General features: G+C 45.4%; 1 protein-coding gene across 1 annotated transcript in view; it reads right to left on the bottom strand.

Moving 5' to 3' along the window:
• Window positions 1-22,034, bottom strand: part of grm7 (glutamate metabotropic receptor 7) — a gene marked incomplete at its 5' end in the record, with an annotated part of 174,029 nt that overhangs the window by 110,865 nt on the left and 41,130 nt on the right. The window contains one exon of the mRNA XM_079265687.1: window positions 3,848-4,064. Within this exon, the coding sequence (XP_079121813.1) occupies window positions 3,848-4,064 (217 nt within the window). The remainder of the gene's footprint in view (window positions 1-3,847; window positions 4,065-22,034) is intronic.

The raw sequence follows: 22,034 nt of genomic DNA, 5'->3' as shown, positions 1-22,034 counted from the left end.
ACAGTGTTTGCTGCTAACAGTGCTTGCTGCTAACAGTGCTTGCTGCTAACAGTGTTTGCTGCTCACAGTGTTTGCTGCTAACAGTGTTTGCTGCTCACAGTGTTTGCTGCTAACAGTGTTTGCTGCTCACAGTGTTTGCTGCTAACAGTGTTTGGTGCTAACAGTGTTTGCTGCTCACAGTGTTTGCTGCTAACAGTGTTTGCTGCTAACAGTGTTTGCTGCTCACAGTGTTTGCTGCTAACAGTGTTTGCTGCTCACAGTGTTTGCTGCTAACAGTGTTTGCTGCTCACAGTGTTTGCTGCTAACAGTGTTTGCTGCTCACAGTGTTTGCTGCTAACAGTGTTTGCTGCTAACAGTGTTTGCTGCTCAGTGTTTGCTGCTAACAGTGTTTGCTGCTCACAGTGTTTGCTGCTCACAGTGTTTGCTGCTAACAGTGTTTGCTGCTAACAGTGTTTGCTGCTCACAGTGTTTGCTGCTCACTGTGTTTGCTGCTAACAGTGTTTGCTGCTCACAGTGTTTGCTGCTAACAGTGTTTGCTGCTCACAGTGTTTGCTGCTAACAGTGTTTGCTGCTCACAGTGTTTGCTGCTAACAGTGTTTGCTGCTCACTGTGTTTGCTGCTAACAGTGTTTGCTGCTAACAGTGTTTGCTGCTAACAGTGTTTGCTGCTAACAGTGTTTGCTGCTAACAGTGTTTGCTGCTAACAGTGTTTGCTGCTCACAGTGTTTGCTGCTAACAGTGTTTGCTGCTCACTGTGTTTGCTGCTAACAGTGTTTGCTGCTCACAGTGTTTGCTGCTAACAGTGTTTGCTGCTAACAGTGTTTGCTGCTAACAGTGTTTGCTGCTCACAGTGTTTGCTGCTAACAGTGTTTGCTGCTAACAGTGTTTGCTGCTAGCCCATTGCTCTATATCTCTGTGTTCAGAGTGCATGCAGGCCATCCTGGCTGTATGGGGTTGTAGCTGCTGTGAGCAAAACCACACAAATAGTCTTTTCTTTCTACTTCCGTACTACTTGGTACTGGTTTATTTCCGAAACTCAAACATAGTATGAACGTATATCTTGCAGGAATGCATGAAGCGAAAGCTCCCGTTTGTCATCACGGTGCAAGTACAATGGGACGACGGTGAGGCTTTGATAAACCAGCTGGATCCTTGCTACAGTAAAAGTGAGTAAAACCGGAGTCTACCGTCGACTGCAGAGACGAAGAGAAGTCGTGAGAGAAGCGCGAGAAAAGTTTAGATTGGAGAGAAACTCTTTCTCTGTGAAGCAGTCTCCCACCACCCGACGAATCACTCCGGATGAGTGTGTGAGTGTGAGTGTGTGTGTGTGTGTGTGTGCAGGCTCCTATCTTTAACACCCCGCTGGAAACGAACGCCGTCTAATTATATTACCGGAGAAACATATTGTGTGTGTGTGTGTGTGTGTGTGTGAGAGAGAGTTTACATGTGGATGTGTGTGTGTGTGTGTGTGTGTGTGAGAGACTTTACATGTGGATGTGTGTGTGTGTGTGTGTGTGTGTGTGTGTGAGAGAGAGTTTACATGTGGATGTGTGTGTGTGTGTGTGTGTGTGTGTGTGTGTGTGTGTGCAGGCTCCTATCTTTAACACCCCGCTGGAAACGAACGCCGTCTAATTATATTACCGGAGAAACATATTGTGTGTGTGTGTGTGTGTGTGTGTGTGTGAGAGAGAGTTTACATGTGGATGTGTGTGTGTGTGTGTGTGTGTGAGAGACTTTACATGTGGATGTGTGTGTGTGTGTGTGAGAGAGTTTACATGTGGATGTGTGTGTGTGTGTGTGTGTGTGAGAGAGTTTACATGTGGATGTGTGTGTGTGCGTGTGTGTGTGTGTGTGAGAGAGTTTACATGTGGATGTGTGTGTGTGTGTGTGTGTGTGTGTGAGAGAGTTTACATGTGGATGTGTGTGTGTGTGTGTGTGAGAGAGTTTATATGTGGATGTGTGTGTGTGTGTGTGTGTGTGTGTGTGTGTGTGAGAGAGTTTACATGTGGATGTGTGTGTGTGTGTGTGTGTGTGTGAGAGAGTTTATATGTGGATGTGTGTGTGTGTGTGTGTGTGTGTGTGAGAGAGTTTATATGTGGATGTGTGTGTGTGTGTGTGTGTGTGTGTGAGAGAGTTTACATGTGGATGTGTGTGTGTGTGTGTGTGTGTGTGTGTGTGAGAGAGTTTACATGTGTGTGTGTGTGTGTGTGTGTGTGTGTCTTGCTGACTTGATAGAGGGAACCTCCCGCAATCAATACTCGGCGGATTACTCACAAATCTGCAGATAATCCAGAAACTACATTTCACACACAGAGAGCTCTTTTATCAGATATTCATCGGCCGAATAGTCAACTGAGGCGGCGTAGTGCGTGTTCACGCGTTGACGGCATCATAAATAAGAGGATTTAGGAGCAATTACAACACCTGCTCAACGACCAGACTCAATGATTCACTTCTCGTGGATTCATCGTTGAATTCAGAATCTCAGCCGTTCCTCACCGGCCGGCGGCAGCCTGCAGGGGGCGCTGCAGAGCTGTGACAGAAGCGTGCCGGCAGGGACCGAGTGGAGACAGATGGCCTCTACTGTCCCTACCGTCCCTTCACACACGTGTGGGACTCCGGTCTGCACCTTTAACAATTCGGCCTCTTCGACATGCTGAGATGGATTTTTTATGCATGCAGCTGTATTTATGCACGAGGGAAAAGAAATGTTCACATGTTGGTACGAATACTTTGTGCAGAGTCATGAACTTGGAATTGAAGCCATCTGTCAGGTTCAACACACGCACATGACGATTGAAGCCGTCATCATGGGACATATGTGGCGTGTGAAAGCAATGTGTCATCATGCAAGTGCTGTTCGTTTCAGAGGAAATCTTATTGTCAAGTCTGTTTTAGTTTTTTTTACTTTTAAAAAACAACAACTTTATTTTACATTTCTAACAAAACACAAGACCTCAAAACACGGCAGGTGAAAAAAATAACAGCAATACTAATTTAGTAAGTCGTGAATTCATATACATAGATATATGCATACATAATACCTCGTGTCCTTGTATTGTATTCAGTTTTTTTGTTGTTGCTGCTATATGGATTCATAAAGTTGAATATAATATGCTGCTTCAACAACCAGCAACCTTTGAGCCAGAAGACCTTCTTTGTTCCTCACGTGAAACAAGAAGTCAACGGAGAGCTTTTTGTCAACCTGCGTACCTCATCAACAGCATTTCTTTGGTTATTTTAACCCGACAGACGATCTATTCCGAAACATAACCAAGTACTTTTGTTGACGAATACTGTTTCCTGTTATGACGGACATTTATTTTAACCTGTGAGCACGAGCACGTCCTCCACACAGTCACCTGTGTGAGTCATCCCTTCAAGACAACATTCATTCGTTCTGCAAACCTTGCTGCTCATTCTTTCTTCGCCGCTAAGTGGCAGTTTTCTAACATCCACCAAGGAATTGATGCTTTCTGTTTGTTTGTTGGAAGGATTACAGAAAGACTTCTGGCCCTGTACTCAACCGTTTCATGTAACACTCTTATGTTTATACTGAGGCACATATTTTACTAAGAAACACGTGTTTTAGTTTAAAGGGGTTTAAATACCAGCAGGATCACTTCACGTCAGAGTCACAATTTGCATTCATTATCCTGTTCATGAAGGGCTTCAGCACCGTGGCCTCCACCGCACACAAAAACCAGACAACGCGTCCCTCGGTGGGATACTCTGAGCCTCAAAATATATCGATCGCCTCAAAATGCCGCTCGGATACGAATCTGGTGAACCGGTTACAAAAGAGACCCCGGCGTTGATGGAAGATGGCGGCTCGTCACCGGTCTTACCTGCTTCCCGGGAGAGCTGCATGAAGGCGTCCACGCCCTTCTCTCCATAGCTGCCCTCCGAGGCCACGGTGGACACGTAGTTCCAGCCCATGGCCTTGACGATGTCCACCATCGCCTGGGCCTGGAAGCTGTCCGGTGGGACCACCCGAGAGAAGAAGTCGTACCGCCGGTCGTCACTCAGCTCCGGGGCCGTGGATGCATAGCTGATCTGAGGGATCTGGAGAGGGGGGGGGGAAGCACGGTTAATCAGTGTGAGCCTGTGAGGGATCTGGAAAGACAATTGTGCTCTAAATAACTCTGCATTCATGTGGAATCAGGCAGACGGTCAACACTTTCTCGACTGCACGAAAACACGAACGAAGAGTCCGATGAAGTACTGATGCAGGGATGACGTATATTTGCAGGCCAACAGGAAGTTAGCGTGACACTGGTTCCCTCCTCCAAAAAGCCGATATGACTTTAACGTTGAATAACAGATTGTTGCAGAAAATAACCTTCGGAAAAAACCAACGTTTATGACACCGAGACGTTTTGTTCCTCAAGATCGATTGTTGGAGCGTGAACGTAATTGGCAAAAGTACGGAGCTAACATTAGCCTATAAAGGAGCTCCACCACGGTCACATGACTTCATGTCACTGAGCTAAAGGAGGACTAGTGTTAGTGATGCATGTAGCGCTCTCATTTAGACTCTTGTTAGTAACTGCCTTTTATAAGACACGTAGAAGCTCCTCCGCTTCACCAGAGCGTTATTCACTGACCTGTTTTATGGTTTCTTTAAATCTATTTATCTCGTCTTAACCACAGACCTCATTTCAGGCATCGGACAAAAAACACGTTCTAAAAACTGCTGACTTCGAGACTGGGGAACATGAAGTGAAAAAATGCTGACTCATTGTTTTAGGGCCCATTCCTGAAGCGCTCTATCGCAGGACAGCGAAACGAACCACGCTTGACATGTTGCTGTGATGATGAAATAAAACATTTGGAATGGAATGATTTCCTGTCTACCATTTTATGTATGCATTCTAGTAATGCATGCAGCTGTCAATTGCAGCTTTCTATTAATATTCTATTGCAAACTTAAGGTAGTTCAATTCTGTCGCGGAGGACGTAAATAGTTTAACTTTGGATTGCGATGCCGTCTACCGTTGCCGGTGTCTCTACCGACCTCACCCAACGTTACCGTCCTGCTCTCGTCCACCGGTCTGCTGTCTGACGTGTTCCCCCAGAATGCAACACATGAGGCGGAGTGAACAAAAACGATTTTAAAAAAGCACCAGGGAAAAGTAAACATTCATATTTATATCACTGTCCTGTCACAATGTCCAACACAGACAGAAGGGGAAAAAAAGAGTAATATATTGAAGAATATATATATATATATATAAATATATAAATATATATATATATATATATATATATATATATATATATATATACTTGAGCAGCACTGTGACTGACAAGTACAGATAAGAAGCATGAATAAGACAAAGTCTGGAGGCTGATGAGTAAATGAATACGTTCTAGCACTGTGACATTATCGAGCTCCACCTGAAGGTTCAGAAATAAAGAGGAAAGTAAATTCAAGAGAGAAACTTTTCTTACTTTTCTTATTTTATTGTTCAAGTTGGCTGATAAACAGACATGTCTTTAAAATATGGAGCTACAGCTTAAATGATTAAACTGGAAATGGAGTTTCGGTTCAGGTAAAAAGTAAACTTTGTCAGAGCCAGCGCTAATATATGTGAGAAGCTGATAATAAATGTGGGAGATGATGAGAGCGGATTTCCTCCCGTTTGCTGGAAAATGAGTTCGACACAGCAAAGAGCCGTGTTCGTGGTAATTACACAACATGTGTGAGAGGTCAGGGATTATTTGATCTCTGTCCATCAAGGTTCTCCACTGATGGACAGTCAGAATTAAACTCCATCCCTCAGGAAATTCTCTGAGGAACTCTTAAATTTAGATAGTTCCTCCAATTACCCTTTGATCTGCTGGGAGTGGAGATGCACTCACACTCACGTGATGTCTGGCTTAAAAAGTTTGACGTCTGCAGGAGAGTGTTGCTCCGTCTGTGGAGAAGGTGAAACACTCAGAGAAGTTCCTGTCCATCCTCAGTGTATTACACACGGATAATTATTATTATGTTTTATAAACTCAATTGGATTTTGGAAATACCATTTGCAGCACAAACACTTTTTCTTTCACATAATCAGCAGCTTATTTCTTTGTCCTTGGTTTTCTTCAGTTTCTATTCACTTTCGGAGTTTAACAGAAACTCATTTACTTTAAACTGATTAGCGTCCTCTTACAGCATAACAGATTATGAATGCAGGAGGGACATAAAGTATATTTAAAACAATCTGATCCTATTAAACAGTTCAGGTGTGTTTGGTCAACAAGATGTGCTGGAGAAGACGTTTCTGTTTCATCCGCCCTAAAGCATCCCCTGCTTTATGGTCTGTGTGACTCTAAATGGACCATAATGTACTAAATGAACATCATGCTGTATTGAAGAAGACTTGAAACTAGAGATTGAGACATAAACTCATGTTTACAATGTTTACTGAGGGAATAAATCAAGAGAGAAGTAGTCATTTTCTATAGACTTCTATACAACCAGAGGAGTCGCCCCCTGGTGGACACTAGAGAGAATGCACATTTTAAGACACCGCATTGGTTTCACGGAGGTTTCCACCTGGTGTGGACCAACATGATCTCATGGGAAGGCATAAAAGGCAGGTGAGGTGTATCGTGAGATGAGAAACAGTTGCTGTACGAGCTCTTTGCTGCTTTAGTGGCTGTGTCCTTGACACGTATAGCTGGAATGTGTTGACTCCAGGTGTCACAAAGGCCACCTCATCTGCCCGGCAGCGATAGATGCTGCGTCGTGCCCTCACACACAGTCACAAGAACACAAAGGTACTGTTGCACAAACCTCGCAGAGCACAGCGGAGAGCAGGCAAGCACATGAATCTGCAGATGTGACACACACGGTTAGTTTTTTGTCGAATCTGAGGTGGAGGCCTACAGCATGAAAACCTCAGGGAACCAGAAACGCCTTCAACCTGCTGCTCCTGCTTTACTCTGAACCATTCTCCTCCACACACACACACGCACACACACGCGCACACACACACACACACACCCAGAGAGCGAGAGGACATCTAAGAGTGTCACTAAGAGAGGGAGTGAAAGAAGGACTTCGTGATTTACATGCTACTGTAGTTTTGGAACAAAATATGCAACTCACTCTCGGCCCATGAACAGCGGAATGTACTTCATGCATGGATGGATTACTGAGTCGACCAGGCTCAGGGGCCCAAAGTGCCCCCCCCCCCCTTCTGTGGCCTTTAACTACATAATGTCACCAAAAGAGACACATGCCAAACAGTAAGAGATTTAAAACGACCACAGAGGCAAAAAAAGACTACAAGGAAAACAAAATGACTACAAAGACACAAAACTGACTCTCAAAGCACTCCTCAGTCACTGCCGCTCGCACAGACGGTCCTCTCAAAAGGTAATCTTTTCTCAGGGCTCTCTGTCAGCGCTCCACCGACGGCCAGCCGTCTGAGTCTCACCAGGTGGATCGTGTAGTTTACGCCAGCCAAATTTGGGCTGGCATCTCCACCACCTTCACCTCCCGAAATAGAAATTCAGGGGACGAAAGTCATTCTATTCATCATCTCAGCAGCAACGCTGCTAGCCAGAGGTTTCCAAACTCTGAGGCGAGAGATGGAAGGTGACGATACCGTGTGAGGGTGAAAGAGACGCAGGTTTGGCTGCTCATGTGACCGCTCACCGACAGTCAGCAGTTGGAGCTGCAGCGGTGACGCAAAAGCAGAAACATTGTGTTTCATGCACTGGGCAATTTTGTTTTTAATAGATTTTGGTCTATTTTGCTTCCACAACGTCTTTTTTCAGACTAGTGGAAAGAAAACATCCAAAATACACATTTCTGTGTTTCTTTTCCTACTTCGGTCCTTTTGCGTCTGTAGATTTCTCCTCAATTCAAATTCAAACATTATTTTCCACAAACTTGTAATACAAAAAGTGATTGCCTTATTGTAAGTAATCAACTGGGGAAAATTCATGGCCATATCTATGAGTTCAATTTTTCACGTTCTCAGAATCATAACTGAGTCAAGTCTGAACCAGGCGGAAGTTTTAAAACATGCATTCTCTCTCGTGTCCACCAGGGGGCGACTCCTCTGGTTGTATAGAAGTCTATAGAAAATGACTCTACTTCTCTCTTGATTTATTCCCTCAGTAAACATTGTAAACATGAGTTTATGTCTCAATCTCTAGTTTCAAGTCTTCTTCAATACAGCATGATGTTCATTTAGTACATTATGGTCCATTTAGAGTCACACAGACCATAAAGCAGGGGATGCTTTGGGGCGGGGCTACTGTGATTGACAGGTCTCTGCCAGAGACGGCGTCTCTACGTCACTCCTCAGTCCAAATATAGTAACTTCTGTTCATTGGTCGCAAAAGACAACATGGCGACGACCATATTCCAAGATGGCGACTGCAAACTTGCGGAACTCAAGGCTTCAACACGGCAGTCCACAAAGCAATGAGTGACGTCACGATGACTGTGTCCACTTCTTATATGCAGTCTATGGTTTGAACACAGACATGAAACACATATTGATGTCATTCCATGTGACCAACACTTCCCGCTCATATCATTATCTCTGACGTCCATCCGGAAGAAATGTCCACGAATTAATCGTGAAAAAGACGCCGCAGATCTTGCGTGAGAATCGTCGTGTTTTTAAGTTTTCTTCTGCATCAAAGTTATTCAGCGATAGTTGTGCACATATCCCTGGGTACGCTGCCACTCCCCCAATCAGGAGTAAGACAATGAATTGCATCTGCAGAGACAGAGGACCCGATGGTGCAGCTCTCGTTTCGTGCTCTTAAACATGTCGATGTTGCCTCCTGGTGACGGACAGCAAGAACAGCTTGAGTCACTGGAGGCGTTCTCATCGTCGCGTCTCTCATTCCGACAGCGGAGAAAAGAAATGGAATGAAGTAAAGGAAATATAAAAAGTGGCATAACGTAAAAAAAGAAAGGTTGACTGGATCATTAAAGAGGAGGATGAATCCACATTTTCTACAGGTCCATTAGTCTGTCCCACTTTGTGTCTTCAGGGACACCTGTGTACGGTGAAATCCACGAAGTAAACCCAAATTACAGGCCAGCAGTGAGACAAATGACAAGCCCGGAAGAAGGGAAAGGAAAGAAAATAGGAGCCAGTAAAGGTGCTTCAAGCTAGGAGGCCTTTCATCCAACGTGATCCGAAACCTGAGCGATGAAGTGATGAGTCATGGCTTTCTCTTCAGGAGGCAGAGAGTCGCGTACAAGTGTACTTGTTCTGTACTAACGTTTGCCTATTCCATCCAGTTGACATGCTTTGATATATGAAGTCATCTCGTTTGGGTATTATTTGATATCCATTTGGAAGCAGCGGCGTGTGAATCCTCTCACTCTCTACCTGCCTCTCTGGAGTCGATTAAACTGAAAAATCATCCAAAGCTGAAACCTCCACCGTTGCCTGCAGGAGAGAGGGTTCACACAATCCCCGGTGAGCTTGCACAGCACACCGGTTGTCCCTGGGACAGCTGAGGGGACGGTTTGGATTTTCCTGTCCAAATGCAGGACACGTAAAGCTCGTAGCGTGGTCAGCGGCCGCCCTTGCAACAACTTTTACATTTAAAAATCCCCAGACATTCAGCAGCTTGAGATCTCCGATCGTCTGTCACAAGACTCAATGTTCTGATGTTGAATCCAAAACCAGGAGAAGAAACAGACGAATATACAAATACAATTGAGTGACATGAGGAATAGAAAAGGAGCCGCGTGCTTGAAGGCCAACGTTTGGCCGCGATCCAAACCCTCCACCCTCTGAACCCCTCTGATAGATTCCACTCGTCCCTCTCCCTCTATCACACCGGCCTGCTGGCATCACTCTTTCTTCCCCTGGACACGGAAAGGTCAGCGCCTTGACAGCTCCAATAAAACACAACCTGCGCCACAATGTGACAATGGCTAAACCCCCGCATTGATCCGAGACACAGAGGCAGGAGGAGAGAGGGTGTGTGGGGGAGTAAGGGGGGAGGGCGGTGCAGTCTGAGAGAAGCAAAACATGACCCGAGCTGCAAGGTGACAGCCACCAAAGCCGCATTGATCCAAGACAGATGGCAACAGAAAGGGGGGGGGAGGAGAGGGAAGCGAGAGACACCGGGGACGGAGGGATTGACGGCGAAACAGAAGGAGCGACACCGAGGAATGACAATGCGACGGAGGATCCATAACTGATTTCGAGGGCCCAGAAGCTTCTCCGTACCCGAGTGGAATAAGAAAGCAGACGAAGTCGTTCAGGAAGAGAGAAACAGGCCGGGTGGCTACGGCATGCGCCGGACACACTTATTGACATTTCCCTCTGACATTTGTGCGCCCCTTCAATGGCAGAGGACTCGCAGTTTAATGACCTTCTGCAGACAGCCGCTGTCTATTAAGTGTGTGTTTGTCGGTGTGATTCGTGACAGCCGGTACTGGTTGTGGCCTTTCCGGCCCACTTTGTCGGGCCGGAAGTGTTTGTCAGAGGGGTCGGAGCTCGTGGGTACAAAACAGGTGGAAGGTTGACGGATTCATTCGCTTTCATACGACGCTGTGACGTAGGAAATGAGTCCTTTTATAATTGGAATGTGTCTATAAAAGAAGAACACATTTCAAATAACACTCCTTTCAACAGTTAAACATCAGAACACAACCCTAACCAGCAACAGCACTTCTGCCTGGTGCTGCACGAGGAGAGAAGCTCTCACTGCGAGGGATGAACCTGTAGAGTACACAGGCAAGCTGTTCTTTGACACAGCGGCGCGTTGAGCTAACTGCTAATGGTTAGCAGGTAGAATGCTAACAGTCTTAGTTTAATGGGTTTGCATGCTAACAGCTAATTAGCAGAAAACTCACAAAGTACAGCTTTTGAAAGATGGAGGATTGGATCGCAGCACATTCATTTTTCTTTTTGTTGGAGGCAATAAGTCATTCTGAAATAGAAAATTGACAATTTTGTCAAACTCAACATTAATTATAATTATTGTAATTACTGCGGAATTAATAGGAAGTTGAATTGGTTTAAAATGATTATTTTCCATTGATGGAAATCTAATTTTTGACTCATGTCAAAATCAAAATAAAGAACACAATTTAACGTGGAAACTTGACAACTTTTAGCACATGACTTCATCTTTTTGTGGAAACCAGTTGGCCGCACTGCATTTTGTTTTCCACCGTAACTTTGGTTGTTCCACAGTCCGCCATGTCCACTACCGGGGGATCGTATCTGCAAGAGACTTCCATTGATCGTCTTTGGCAACTGGCAATCAAACCTTCATTTTCCCAGGTACAACTTGTCTACTGCCACTTTGAGTTTTACAATATAGCTCCAAAGCCCAAGCGCTTATTCAAGGATTCCGGTATGTTATACTGTGTGTGTGTGTGTGTGTGTTTGTGTGTGCAAGAGGCGGATATGTGAGTTTCTAATTACCATGTCGACCACAGTATCTCTCAAACAGGGCAGCACTGAGCACTGATGACATTGATCAAACAGTCTGTAAATGTAAATGCACAGAAGTGAGTACACAGCGTGTTGCGTCATCACATCCGCAGCTCTCTCATCACTGCGCCTCCACATCTCTGACGGACCGCTCTGTTCTCTGTTCATTAGCCAGCGGGGCCACATCTGGTCCAGTGTTGGACGAGTGTGATCCCTGAACCAAATGGAGCCGACGGGTCCGACACGGCACATATGGCACCGAGAGCCCGGGCCGGTGCGGATGCGCCGACCGGACGTCACTCTGCGGCAAGTGTGAGTGATTTAACACGCGTGATGTTTGGATGCGTCATTGCACAGACACACAGCGGCAGCAGTGCAGCTTTTCAACAGAGTGAATATCTGTGTGCGAGTGGATTGAAGATTACAACAACCATGCTGAGACATTCTGGGACCTTCCACTGGGTTTGAACATGCGTGTTGGGGCCATCGGATCACAAGCGGACGGCGCTAAACACAAGCGCCAACGACCGCCAAGACAGAGTGACAGTCCGGTCACTCTGTCCACTTTCAGAGGCGGCGTGGGGCGCATTGGACCACGTGTCTTCTGTGGTGTAAATGCTCATAACAAAATGAAAGCTTCGCCTTAAGCTCCTCCTTTTCTTAAATCACCATTTTGTTCTTAAGTTGCGTAACTTTGTCCACAACGTTTAGAAATATCGAAAAAGACTCACCAGTGGATCGATTGTCAGCTGATTGGCCGATCAGTCTCTTCTCAGACAGAAACATCGTGTCGTATAGTGTGCCTCAAGTTAAGACTACAGACCACTTCAAATGTGGAAATACTTGCTATCTTTCCATGTTTGCACTTTTTAGATAGAAAGCACACATTTTCATGATATTTACTGGAAATGAAATACAAAACAACCAATTAAGTAGGTTTCTGGTAGCTACTTACAGCTCAGTGGTGATCCCCCCCCCCCCCCCACACACACACACACACACACTAAATTACATTAGCTGTGTTGTCATTTATATGTTTTCCCTTTTAATTCTGTGAAAGTCAAACATGTTACATAAAGTTTATTTTGGTTGGATTGAGAGAAATGTAATGTATTTAACAGTCAATGTTTTATTATGAACATACAAATTAATTCCAATTTTCCGTGAAAGAAATGTGACAAATGTTTTTTGTTTGCCGTCAATTATAGATCTCGGAATGAAAGAAAACGGGAATCTGCAGGTCGGATTTTTGTTCCTTTTTATTAATCGGTGGGGAAAATTGCAATCAGTGCATCTCTGTTGTCGGGCGGTTTGGTTTGATTTTAAACGTGCCTCAACACTCAAACTGTTAATCAGAACAAGAAATGCAATAAATGAAACAGCATTGCCAGCACGCTTTAATGACTGGAAATGTACCGTTGGATAGTTCAATAGTTCAATGAAAATTATAATCATCGAGTAAATCGTTTGTGATAACAGCAGAAGAGAACACAAACAAACTTAATTCTCCTCCGAATATAACAAAGAATCAATGAGTCCAAATCCGGGCCCAGCAGGTACTCATGTACACACAGCAGCCACACAGGCTGAGTCCTGCTGAGTCCTGCTGCATTTCGTCTGTGATTTCATCCCATGGAACCGAAGACTGAAGACTGGTGTGGTTTCTCAAACCTCCTCCAGACGTTCCATTGGATGCATTTGCAACAATTCGTTGTTGTTTTTTCCATTTACAAGCTATCCGACACGGCCAAGAAACACGAAGCGGCTCGACGTAAACGAATGGTCGTACGCAGGCTGTGCCAATCATGTCGTACAGCGCACAGAAAAAAGAAATAGAGGCTGGACGTGTGCTGGATAAATGACATGGATCAGCCCTCATAGGGTGTGTGTGTGTGTGTAGGTGTGTGTGTGTGTGTGTGTGTGTGAGAAAGAGAGAGGTGGTGGTGGGGGGGGGGGGGGGGGAGCGTAGAAATGTGTCCTAAACACCCTTAATTACAGTGACCCTGCTAGCTCGGAGTACAGCAATCACCGATTTCATTACAACCTCATGTTCTGTGATATTCTCCTCCCCTCTCCCTCAGGCAGCACACTCACACACACACTCACGGGCTGACATTTTGGCACACAAACATGCTCATCCAGAAATACAAACACGTAGGCGCACGCATTCATCAACATGCCGGCGGACGGGTAGATGAAGCAGAAAGCTACAAGCTACTGCGCGGTTATACTCTGAGTCACCGCGTACGTTTGTGTGTGTCGTGGAGTGGATGTACATCGTTACTGTCGATATATCTGCACAACGGTGCATTAGCATTCAGATAGACTGTGCCAGATGAAGAGTCGAACCTCCCCCCCCCCCCGTGCTCACTTCCTTCATCCTTTTATCCTCCTCACTTCTTTCTCATCATTCGTCTCCCTCCTCTACTCGTCCGTATCAGTTTCTTGCCTTTTCCAGTCGGCCTCCTCATCAGCGAGGAACTCGTTTGCATACAGCGGGATGTAACTGACAGCTCTGATCGAACAGGCCAATGAGGTGTCACTGTGTCACATGTACAGAATGTCTGTCCGTATGAGTAACGTGGTAACGTGCTGCATCTTTCTCAGGCGGCAAACTTTGGTTCTGAAAAGTGACGCCGATGCTTCAAGTGTTAAAACCTGCATTCTCTCTAGTGTCCACCAGGGGGCGACTCCTCTGGTTGTATAGAAGTCTATGAGAAAATGACTCTACTTCTCTCTTGATTTATTACCTCAGTAAACATTGTAAACATGAGTTTATGTCTCAATCTCTAGTTTCAAGTCTTCTTCAATACAGCATGATGTTCATTTGGTAAAGTTATCTGTACGACGCCTCCGCATTTCACAACAAAAACTTAAATAAGTTAGCATTAGCTAGCTGAGGGAGATCGCAAGAAGGTTGCCTCAAAGTTTCCTTTGGGGTTGGCCATATTGTACGTGATTGCCAGTAAATATCGACGTGGTTTGTTTACGTAACGTAACAGAAGTGAATTTATCAAATCCAATATTTATTCGATTCAATGTGGACATAAAGCGTCTTATTATAAGTGAATTATTACTAAAAAGACCACAAACGTCCTGTTTGGTCAATATCTTTCATCATTACGATACATTTTGTTCCATTGATCAAATTCGAATCCCTTCATGCATTTCTGGCTCTTGCCACTAGGGGGTTCAGTGAGCCCTCTGAACCAACGCAAACTGCGTCACAAAGAAGGGATATAAAGCGCCTGCCACACAGGACGTGGTTCATGCTACGCCCAAATGTAGGCGGTTCACATTTTGTGCGACGCAGCGAAAAGCTGTAGAAGCCCCGGGCTACATTAGCTGCTACTAGCATAACACTTACCTATCCAACCACCCAGCTGTCCACAGTCCAGTTGAATTGTGGGCAATGTAGATGCTGTGGATTGATCAGTGTACTTCCTGGATCATATCTCACCTCCTCACCTTTGCACACTAATGCAGACCCTGAAATGTATTCTCTTACAGCGCTATTTCCTGTCTCAACGCTAAGTGGGCGTGAGCTATATACATGGGCTATACTTTGTTCTTTGCATAAATCCTGATAATACCTCGTTGCACCCACTTGAGGGTCGCCTGAAGTGGGTGCTGCTCGAGGTGTTAGGTAAGTCGCTGTCGACTGATTCATAGAGATGCAAAACTACACACACACACACAAACGGCGCCATTTGCATTTATTTTCCCCAATCCATCACTTTATTCCTCGACGAAGCATATTAGCCGATTTCTGCCATCTAATATTTGACACTACACACACACACACCTGCAGCAGCAGCTCAGTGGCATGTCATTAAATCTGGCCAGGACTCTTTGTGCTTACATAATTCATTGGGAGCATCAAGTCACTGAGTGGAGTAATCCTATTTAATCTGATGTTGTTAATTCATTTGTCCGACATCGCCCTCGATTCTCACCTCGCTGTCTCCTGAAACAGAGACGAGTGGGGAGGTGCAGCACAGGTGAGGGAGAGGAGGAAAGATGAACGAGGTGAACGGGGAAGATGAGGACGGCGTTGAAGGGAAGAGGAGAGGAGAGAGGAGGTCATTAGAGGAGGGCTATTGTAGAGGAGAGACAGGGTGAAGGGGCCAAACCCACTCAAACTTTGAAGTAATGATCAATTAAATATGAATGACCTCATGTAAGTGAATGGCACACTTCCAGTTACAATGAACATTTTAATTCAGCCCATTTGGAAAGCTGGGAGGAAGGGGCTCCGACATTATTTTGCTTCAAAGTAATTTGAATTCTAGATTCTAAATTCTGGCTTCGAGCTGTTCGAGGTTTACACTGTGAATTATGGAAACTGTCGCGATGTAAATCTGGCCGTCCGCATGTAGAATAAGACCGTAACAGAATTTTTCACTGTATTGTTTCCTAATCGGATCATTAGGCAGTGAAAATCTATTTCATACAAATGACTGCAAGGTGTGCTATAAATTAAACCAACGGCCTCTCAAGACGTTTTATTCTCCTCACCGCTCGCTGTTCAGTGTTACCCGCCTTTTATTGACTGCTCCTCTCAGTAACTCCACCGTCAGCTCACACGGTGCCTTATCAAAAAGGTAACAAATATGGAATTCATAATATATTATTTGCCTCCACAAGGCGTCTACAAGCTAACAGTGCAAACAGAGTTAACAGCGCAAACAGAGTTAACAGCGCAAACAATGGCAGCAGTGCTGGCCGGGCTAACGGTGTTTACCGGGGACTCTGATGCTCAAATTACAACTTTGACATCACTCCACTACATCTTCACATCGACAACAGTTTGCTGCTATATTCATGCTCCTGAATTTTGGACTGAACACCTTTAAATCAATAGCAACATGTGCGACACCAGCATGATATTTCAGGGTATGGGTTGTCCTCGTACTTTTGGAAATACTGTGTAAATGCATTTCCCTGAAACTCACATAGGTTGTGATTTTATTTGTGAGTTCCTATTTTTTGCATGTGCACCTTTTGAAAAAAGGTGACTTCACTTTGATTCACAGTGTCCAACAAAATTGGCGGGAAAGAGTCGAGAAAGAGCAAGTAAGAGGCCGTGATGGGTTCTCAGCTGATGTGAGCGGGAGAGTCCAGCTGACACTGAGGGATGCTTTGGCAAATCCTTTTTCTTCCTTTGACGTCACTTCTACGGCAGATTTTGTCTTTCTTGCAATGACAATGACACCGAAGTGGTTTTATACGGTGAGCTTTAAGCGCGTCAGCCAGCGCCGTCCTTCATTCAGAGCCGCTGTTTCTTTTCTCCACTCTTCCTCTTCCTCTCCGTCGGTCTCTCTCACCCCGTCAGCATCACTCTCGCTCTCTGACTCCTTCCATCTCCCTGCTCTCCTCTCTCTCCGGTTCTCTCGCTGCCTGCCAAAAGCCACAAACCCGCCACTCTGCTGGTCTGCCCGAGAACCCATTTAGCGATCATCAACAAAATGGCAGCTCATTCATTGGTTTTGTTTTCCTCTCGCGAACACATTGCACACATCCCTATTGATCCCGCGGGTTTCATGGTGCGAGTACACTGCTTTCACTCACAGCGCGCCGCTAAGAGCAGCTGCATTCTGCTAAAAGCAGCAATGAAACACTTGATTTTTGAGTGGAAATGCTCCAGGCTCTCAGTATCTCTCTCTCTCTCTCTCTCACACACACACACACAGACACGCACACACACGCACACACACACACACACACACACTCTTCATAGCATCCAGCTCTCTGCGGGCTTTTTTTAAATGTCGTTCAGCTCGGCGCCGGGCGTGTTTCAGGGAGATAGTTCCTTTGCACAGCAGCTTCCGACAATGAATCTCCCCTCTGTGATTTGCTCCAGTGTTGTTGGTCCATCCTCCACGCAGCTCGCTCGCTAGCTATCACTGGTCAGATTGAGTTTGTTTCCCCCCCCCCCCCCCTGCCTGTCATGCATGCTAAAGCGGAGACAGATTACACCCCCGGCCCGTCGGCGGTTCACAGACGGCGCAGAGTCTGGCCTGGAAATCTGAGGCGCTTTGTTCAGGAGAGCACTGTGATCGCCACGGCGGCGAGGAACTGGACAGCGTTAAATTGCTGGTCTTGTCAATGGCAGATAAAAAGCCGGAATGGAAAAGGACTGGGTGAAAACGGTCTGGGTTTCTGATGTGCCGTCACCGCGGTGCTCGTTCCGAGTGTGTGTAGTTTGCATTCTTGTTTTTGCAAGATATCAATCGAACCATCGTGTGAGGATACGTTGATCTTCTATTTCACAGACATGAAGCCAACACACACTCTGAGAACACAGTTATACTCCAGTTGCCAAAACGCACAAACAAAGACACACACACACACACACACACACACACACACACACACACACACACACACACACACACACACACACTCTTACATGACAGCAGGTGAGCTGAATTGATTACATGGGTGTTATCCTGACCATATGTGCCGTGTTTGCCCATCAGACTGAGTCATCAGCGCTGCTCGCTAACACAGCTAAACATAGATTTATAGACGTCGAGTAAAAAAACAGAACAAACATGTATTCTCCTGTGGCTCCGAGGGCTTTATCACGTTGATGAGGGCCCTAATGAAAACATCATCACTGCACAGAGACACTCCCAAAGGTCAGTGAACAGTTCTAATGAAACGCGCAAGTTCGAGGTGAGATTTAAAAGCTTTTAACCGTTTTTATCATCGTCTGCGTCTTCAGTCAGGACGACGTTGTGTTCACGTTTCTTACATCTGAAGCGTTCAGCTTCCACCGCCTTCTCTTTCAATGGATACAATGTTAAAATGTCAGAAAACACTGAGCACTGTGCACACTGATTGACAAGCATGATGGCGTGACATTCATGCTCACCTGCAGAAACCAAACGCATATTTCCCACAAAGAAGAGATAGAAGACTTCTCTGTCAGAACTCCACCTCGGGTTCATCTGGGGACCCTTAGGGTGGGAACCACTGGATTCAACTTGCTAATAGTTCAAACTGGTTCAACCTCAAGAGTTTATCAAATAAAGAAACAATACATCGAAACGCAAAAACATGTTTTCAAATGTTCCAATATGTGCATCTGCAGTCACTAATTTCCATTTTAAGTTTCTTCAAGGTTTAATTTCATGAAGAAAATCACAAATATTAAATGAAGGATGTCACGATACCAGAAATGTAATCGTTGATAGAAGTTGAAATTCTCAAGAAAAAAAACTAAAACAAACGATAACATACATCCCATTGCCACCGTTTGTGTACCGTCTTTTACAAGATGACATTTGAACACATCATGATGTCATATTGTCCAATACTTTAGCTTTTCTTACTAAATGGGGCTCGATCGTATCAGAAAGTAAGTCAATGGAACACATTAACAGAAGCTGTTTGCTCCACTGAAGGAACATCATGACGTTCCAACTCATTTGTTGATTGCAGGAGATGCTCCAGAGTTCTTTCCTTTTGTACTTTACAGTAACGGCTTCCTGCCTTTCTTAAGTCACAGTCCACTGAGCTGCAGACCGACGGACACAAGTCGACCCCGTCTTTAATGGCACCGTCCTCCTTTATGTTCCTCGCTCACGATGAGGGCCGTGGCAGAGGCCCCGCACTGCAGACAACTGACAAACTTAGAGTCAGACAGATTCAAGATTGAATGGCCAATCATCCGCTGAGCGTCTGTGGGGGAGACGAATATAACGAGGGATGGGCGAGCAGAGGGAGACGGGGGACAACAGCAAATAGAGATGGACGGAAACTCCTCACGACGTTTTGGCTGCTGAAGAGAGAGAGACGGGCCTCTCGCCGAACAAGCTCGCTTTGTATCAGCGCCTTGTTGGGACATGAAGCGGCAGACGGCAGCTTGAGTGAAATCACAGATACAACCTCATCGTTATGTCGCACTCCGACTGAAGCCCTGATGGGGCACAAACGATGACTCGTGCATCTGCTCCTTTAAACCTACAGAACATTTGGCACCGAGTAGACTGCAGAGAAGAACTCTGAACTGACGAACTAAGGCGCAGAAGTCTCCGACCGGATGTCCAACTGGACTCCATGATGTTACAACTTGTGCTGAAGATAAAGTGCTAAGAGGCGACATGGAGGAGTTTCCGATGTTTCACCTTTCCTGTTTTACTCATCACGAGCAAATCGGACTCCTGGGATGGGTGCAAGAAAATGAACACGTTTGTGAAAAGCAGGGGGGGGGAAAACTACAACTGAATCAGCAACCATTTTGATAATTGATCATTTTTCTCCCAAGCAATAATACCAAACATTATTTGTTTCTGCCTCTTAATTGTGAGACGTTGCTGATGCAAATAAACTAAATAGTTACATTTTTTATTGATTTCTGACATTTTATAGGCCAAACAATGAACCAATAAATGTAAATAAATGGACAGATGAATTGATTATGGATCATAAATGTTAGCAGCAGCTCGGGGAATACCACCGGCTGATGGCTCCGAGTTATATCACTTCCATTTGCAGATCAATCATACATTTGCAGGCACAATAATGCATGCAGTGAATAAGATATCGGTTTCCAGAGTCATGAACAGAATGCACACAACACGCCGTCGCGCCCTCGTTTGCTGCCGACCAGAACTCCAACAAGTTCCCCTCAAAAGTAAAACTTTAAACATGAATCATGAATTGCTTCCCTGTAATACGAAAGAGAAATGCAATGACGAGTTATTGCATTACCAAACATCCAAAGTCTGGCTGACAAATGAACGAGTCAACCGTGAAGACGAATGATATTCTCCTTCTCTTGAGTCCCATCAGGCGCTGCAGCGACGAGCCTTCAGTCTGAGGTTAAATCAGCAGCCGCCGGCCGCTCTGTTCCACTAATGGAGGGACTTGCTGCACGTCTTCTCCGACTGTAAGCTCACAGCGGTAACGGACAAAAGCAGCATGCTGACGGAGGAGGAGAGGCGCTGAACGAGGAGGATTGCGGGGTGTGCGAGAGATGGAAGAAGTGAAACTCTGTCTTCCTTGGCGCGCTGCATTGGCAACTCCTGTGGCGCAGGGACAAGGCTTGGCAGGATCCGATTTTGGGATTGGCTCTAAAGTGGCTCTGATATGCTAATTCCTCTCTGTTAAATGAGGAATATCCCTAGTGGGACGCTGAGGCGTCGGTGGGAGCTCCTCCACTCGAAGTGATCCATTTGTAAAAGCATAGCGGAGGTGGAGGCATCAATCAACGAGCCCGGGAGCAGATTTGTGGTTCGCATCAAGTGGACTGGAGAACCACGTGTTCCGTCTCGGATTGGTACAGAGCGGCGGATGCTGCTGGAGGCGTCACTCATCCGTGTTGATGGACGTAGGCTGCATAAGTGATACATCTCACAGGTACAAAACAAAAGTGAATAAATAAATGCACCACGAGTTCCATCCATTGAATGTACAATAATATAGAAAAGTGTTTGTGTTTGTTATGATATAAAATCATTGTGGTCCACTTCAAAGTCAGGTCATTCATGATTGCATCTAGTATGTACATGGAGAACAAGTGGACAGAGTCACAGAGTCCTCCTGTGGTTTGTGGACTTTGCTTATGAAGCCCTGAGTTCGCTCATCATCCGTCAGTGAGCAGAGAGCTGCTGCTTCTGTGTGCACTTTAAACTGCTCAGTGAGTCTCTGGCTAAGTAAGCGTGGAGTCAACACACTTCAATCAGGCTCCTGTTCGGAGGCTCCTGCTCGGAGGCTCCTGCTCGGAGCCACTTCTGCAGCACATTAGCCTCGCCGCTGGGAACAGAGGGTGACCCTTCGGGGTGAGATCCACCATCTGTACCCGACTCACTGCGCTCATAAACCACGCCAGGTTCAGAGCTGGACACACACACACACACACACACACACACACACACACACACACTGGAGCTGATAATGAGGGTTTGTCCCTGCATGGAGATGTTAGGACCACCTGCTTTCTTCTTGCACTGAAAGCAGCCGCCACTGACGTAGTTCTGCGACTGAAGGGTGATTCCAGCATGAGTCATTCTCTACAGCATTCATGTGGAGGAACTTTCTGCCCAGAAGCTTCATTAATAGAGAACAAATGGCAAACACACTCTCATTATAGTTTCGTGCTCAGCAGAATCAGGACACAGTTAAACGTTACAAAAGAAAAGGAATTAACGTGGAACATTTTAAATGACAAATTAATATTATGGAATTCACATCCAGCAAATAGAAAATTCAAAAAGTTGATTCATTTGAACCCACACATATTTTTACTCAACCTAACACAGTAGTTTCTACCCTTAAACCTCAGTGACACCAAGAGAGGACGCTGTCTGTCACTCATCAATACTCCTGCACTGTAACATCAAAGACAACAGTGTTATGTATGTTACTGCATCTTTCACGAGTTGTCCATACCTCGTTATGACCATATACAATGTGAAACATTAAGCCATGCATGTTCTCCACCTCGAGCTCTGATTCAAACTTCACTGGAGAACTCAGCACATCGTTCAGAAGAATATCTACAACGAATCATTTGAACATACTTCATTTGTGGGCAACAATAGGATGTACAGAGATTTTAAGCCGTTTTTGTTGAGTCCAGCTTTGTCAGGACGAACCGACC

This window comes from Melanostigma gelatinosum (assembly GCF_949748355.1).
Source record: "Melanostigma gelatinosum genome assembly, chromosome: 3".
NCBI lineage: Eukaryota > Metazoa > Chordata > Actinopteri > Perciformes > Zoarcidae > Melanostigma > Melanostigma gelatinosum.
This window is presented reverse-complemented; position numbering and strand designations above follow the sequence as displayed.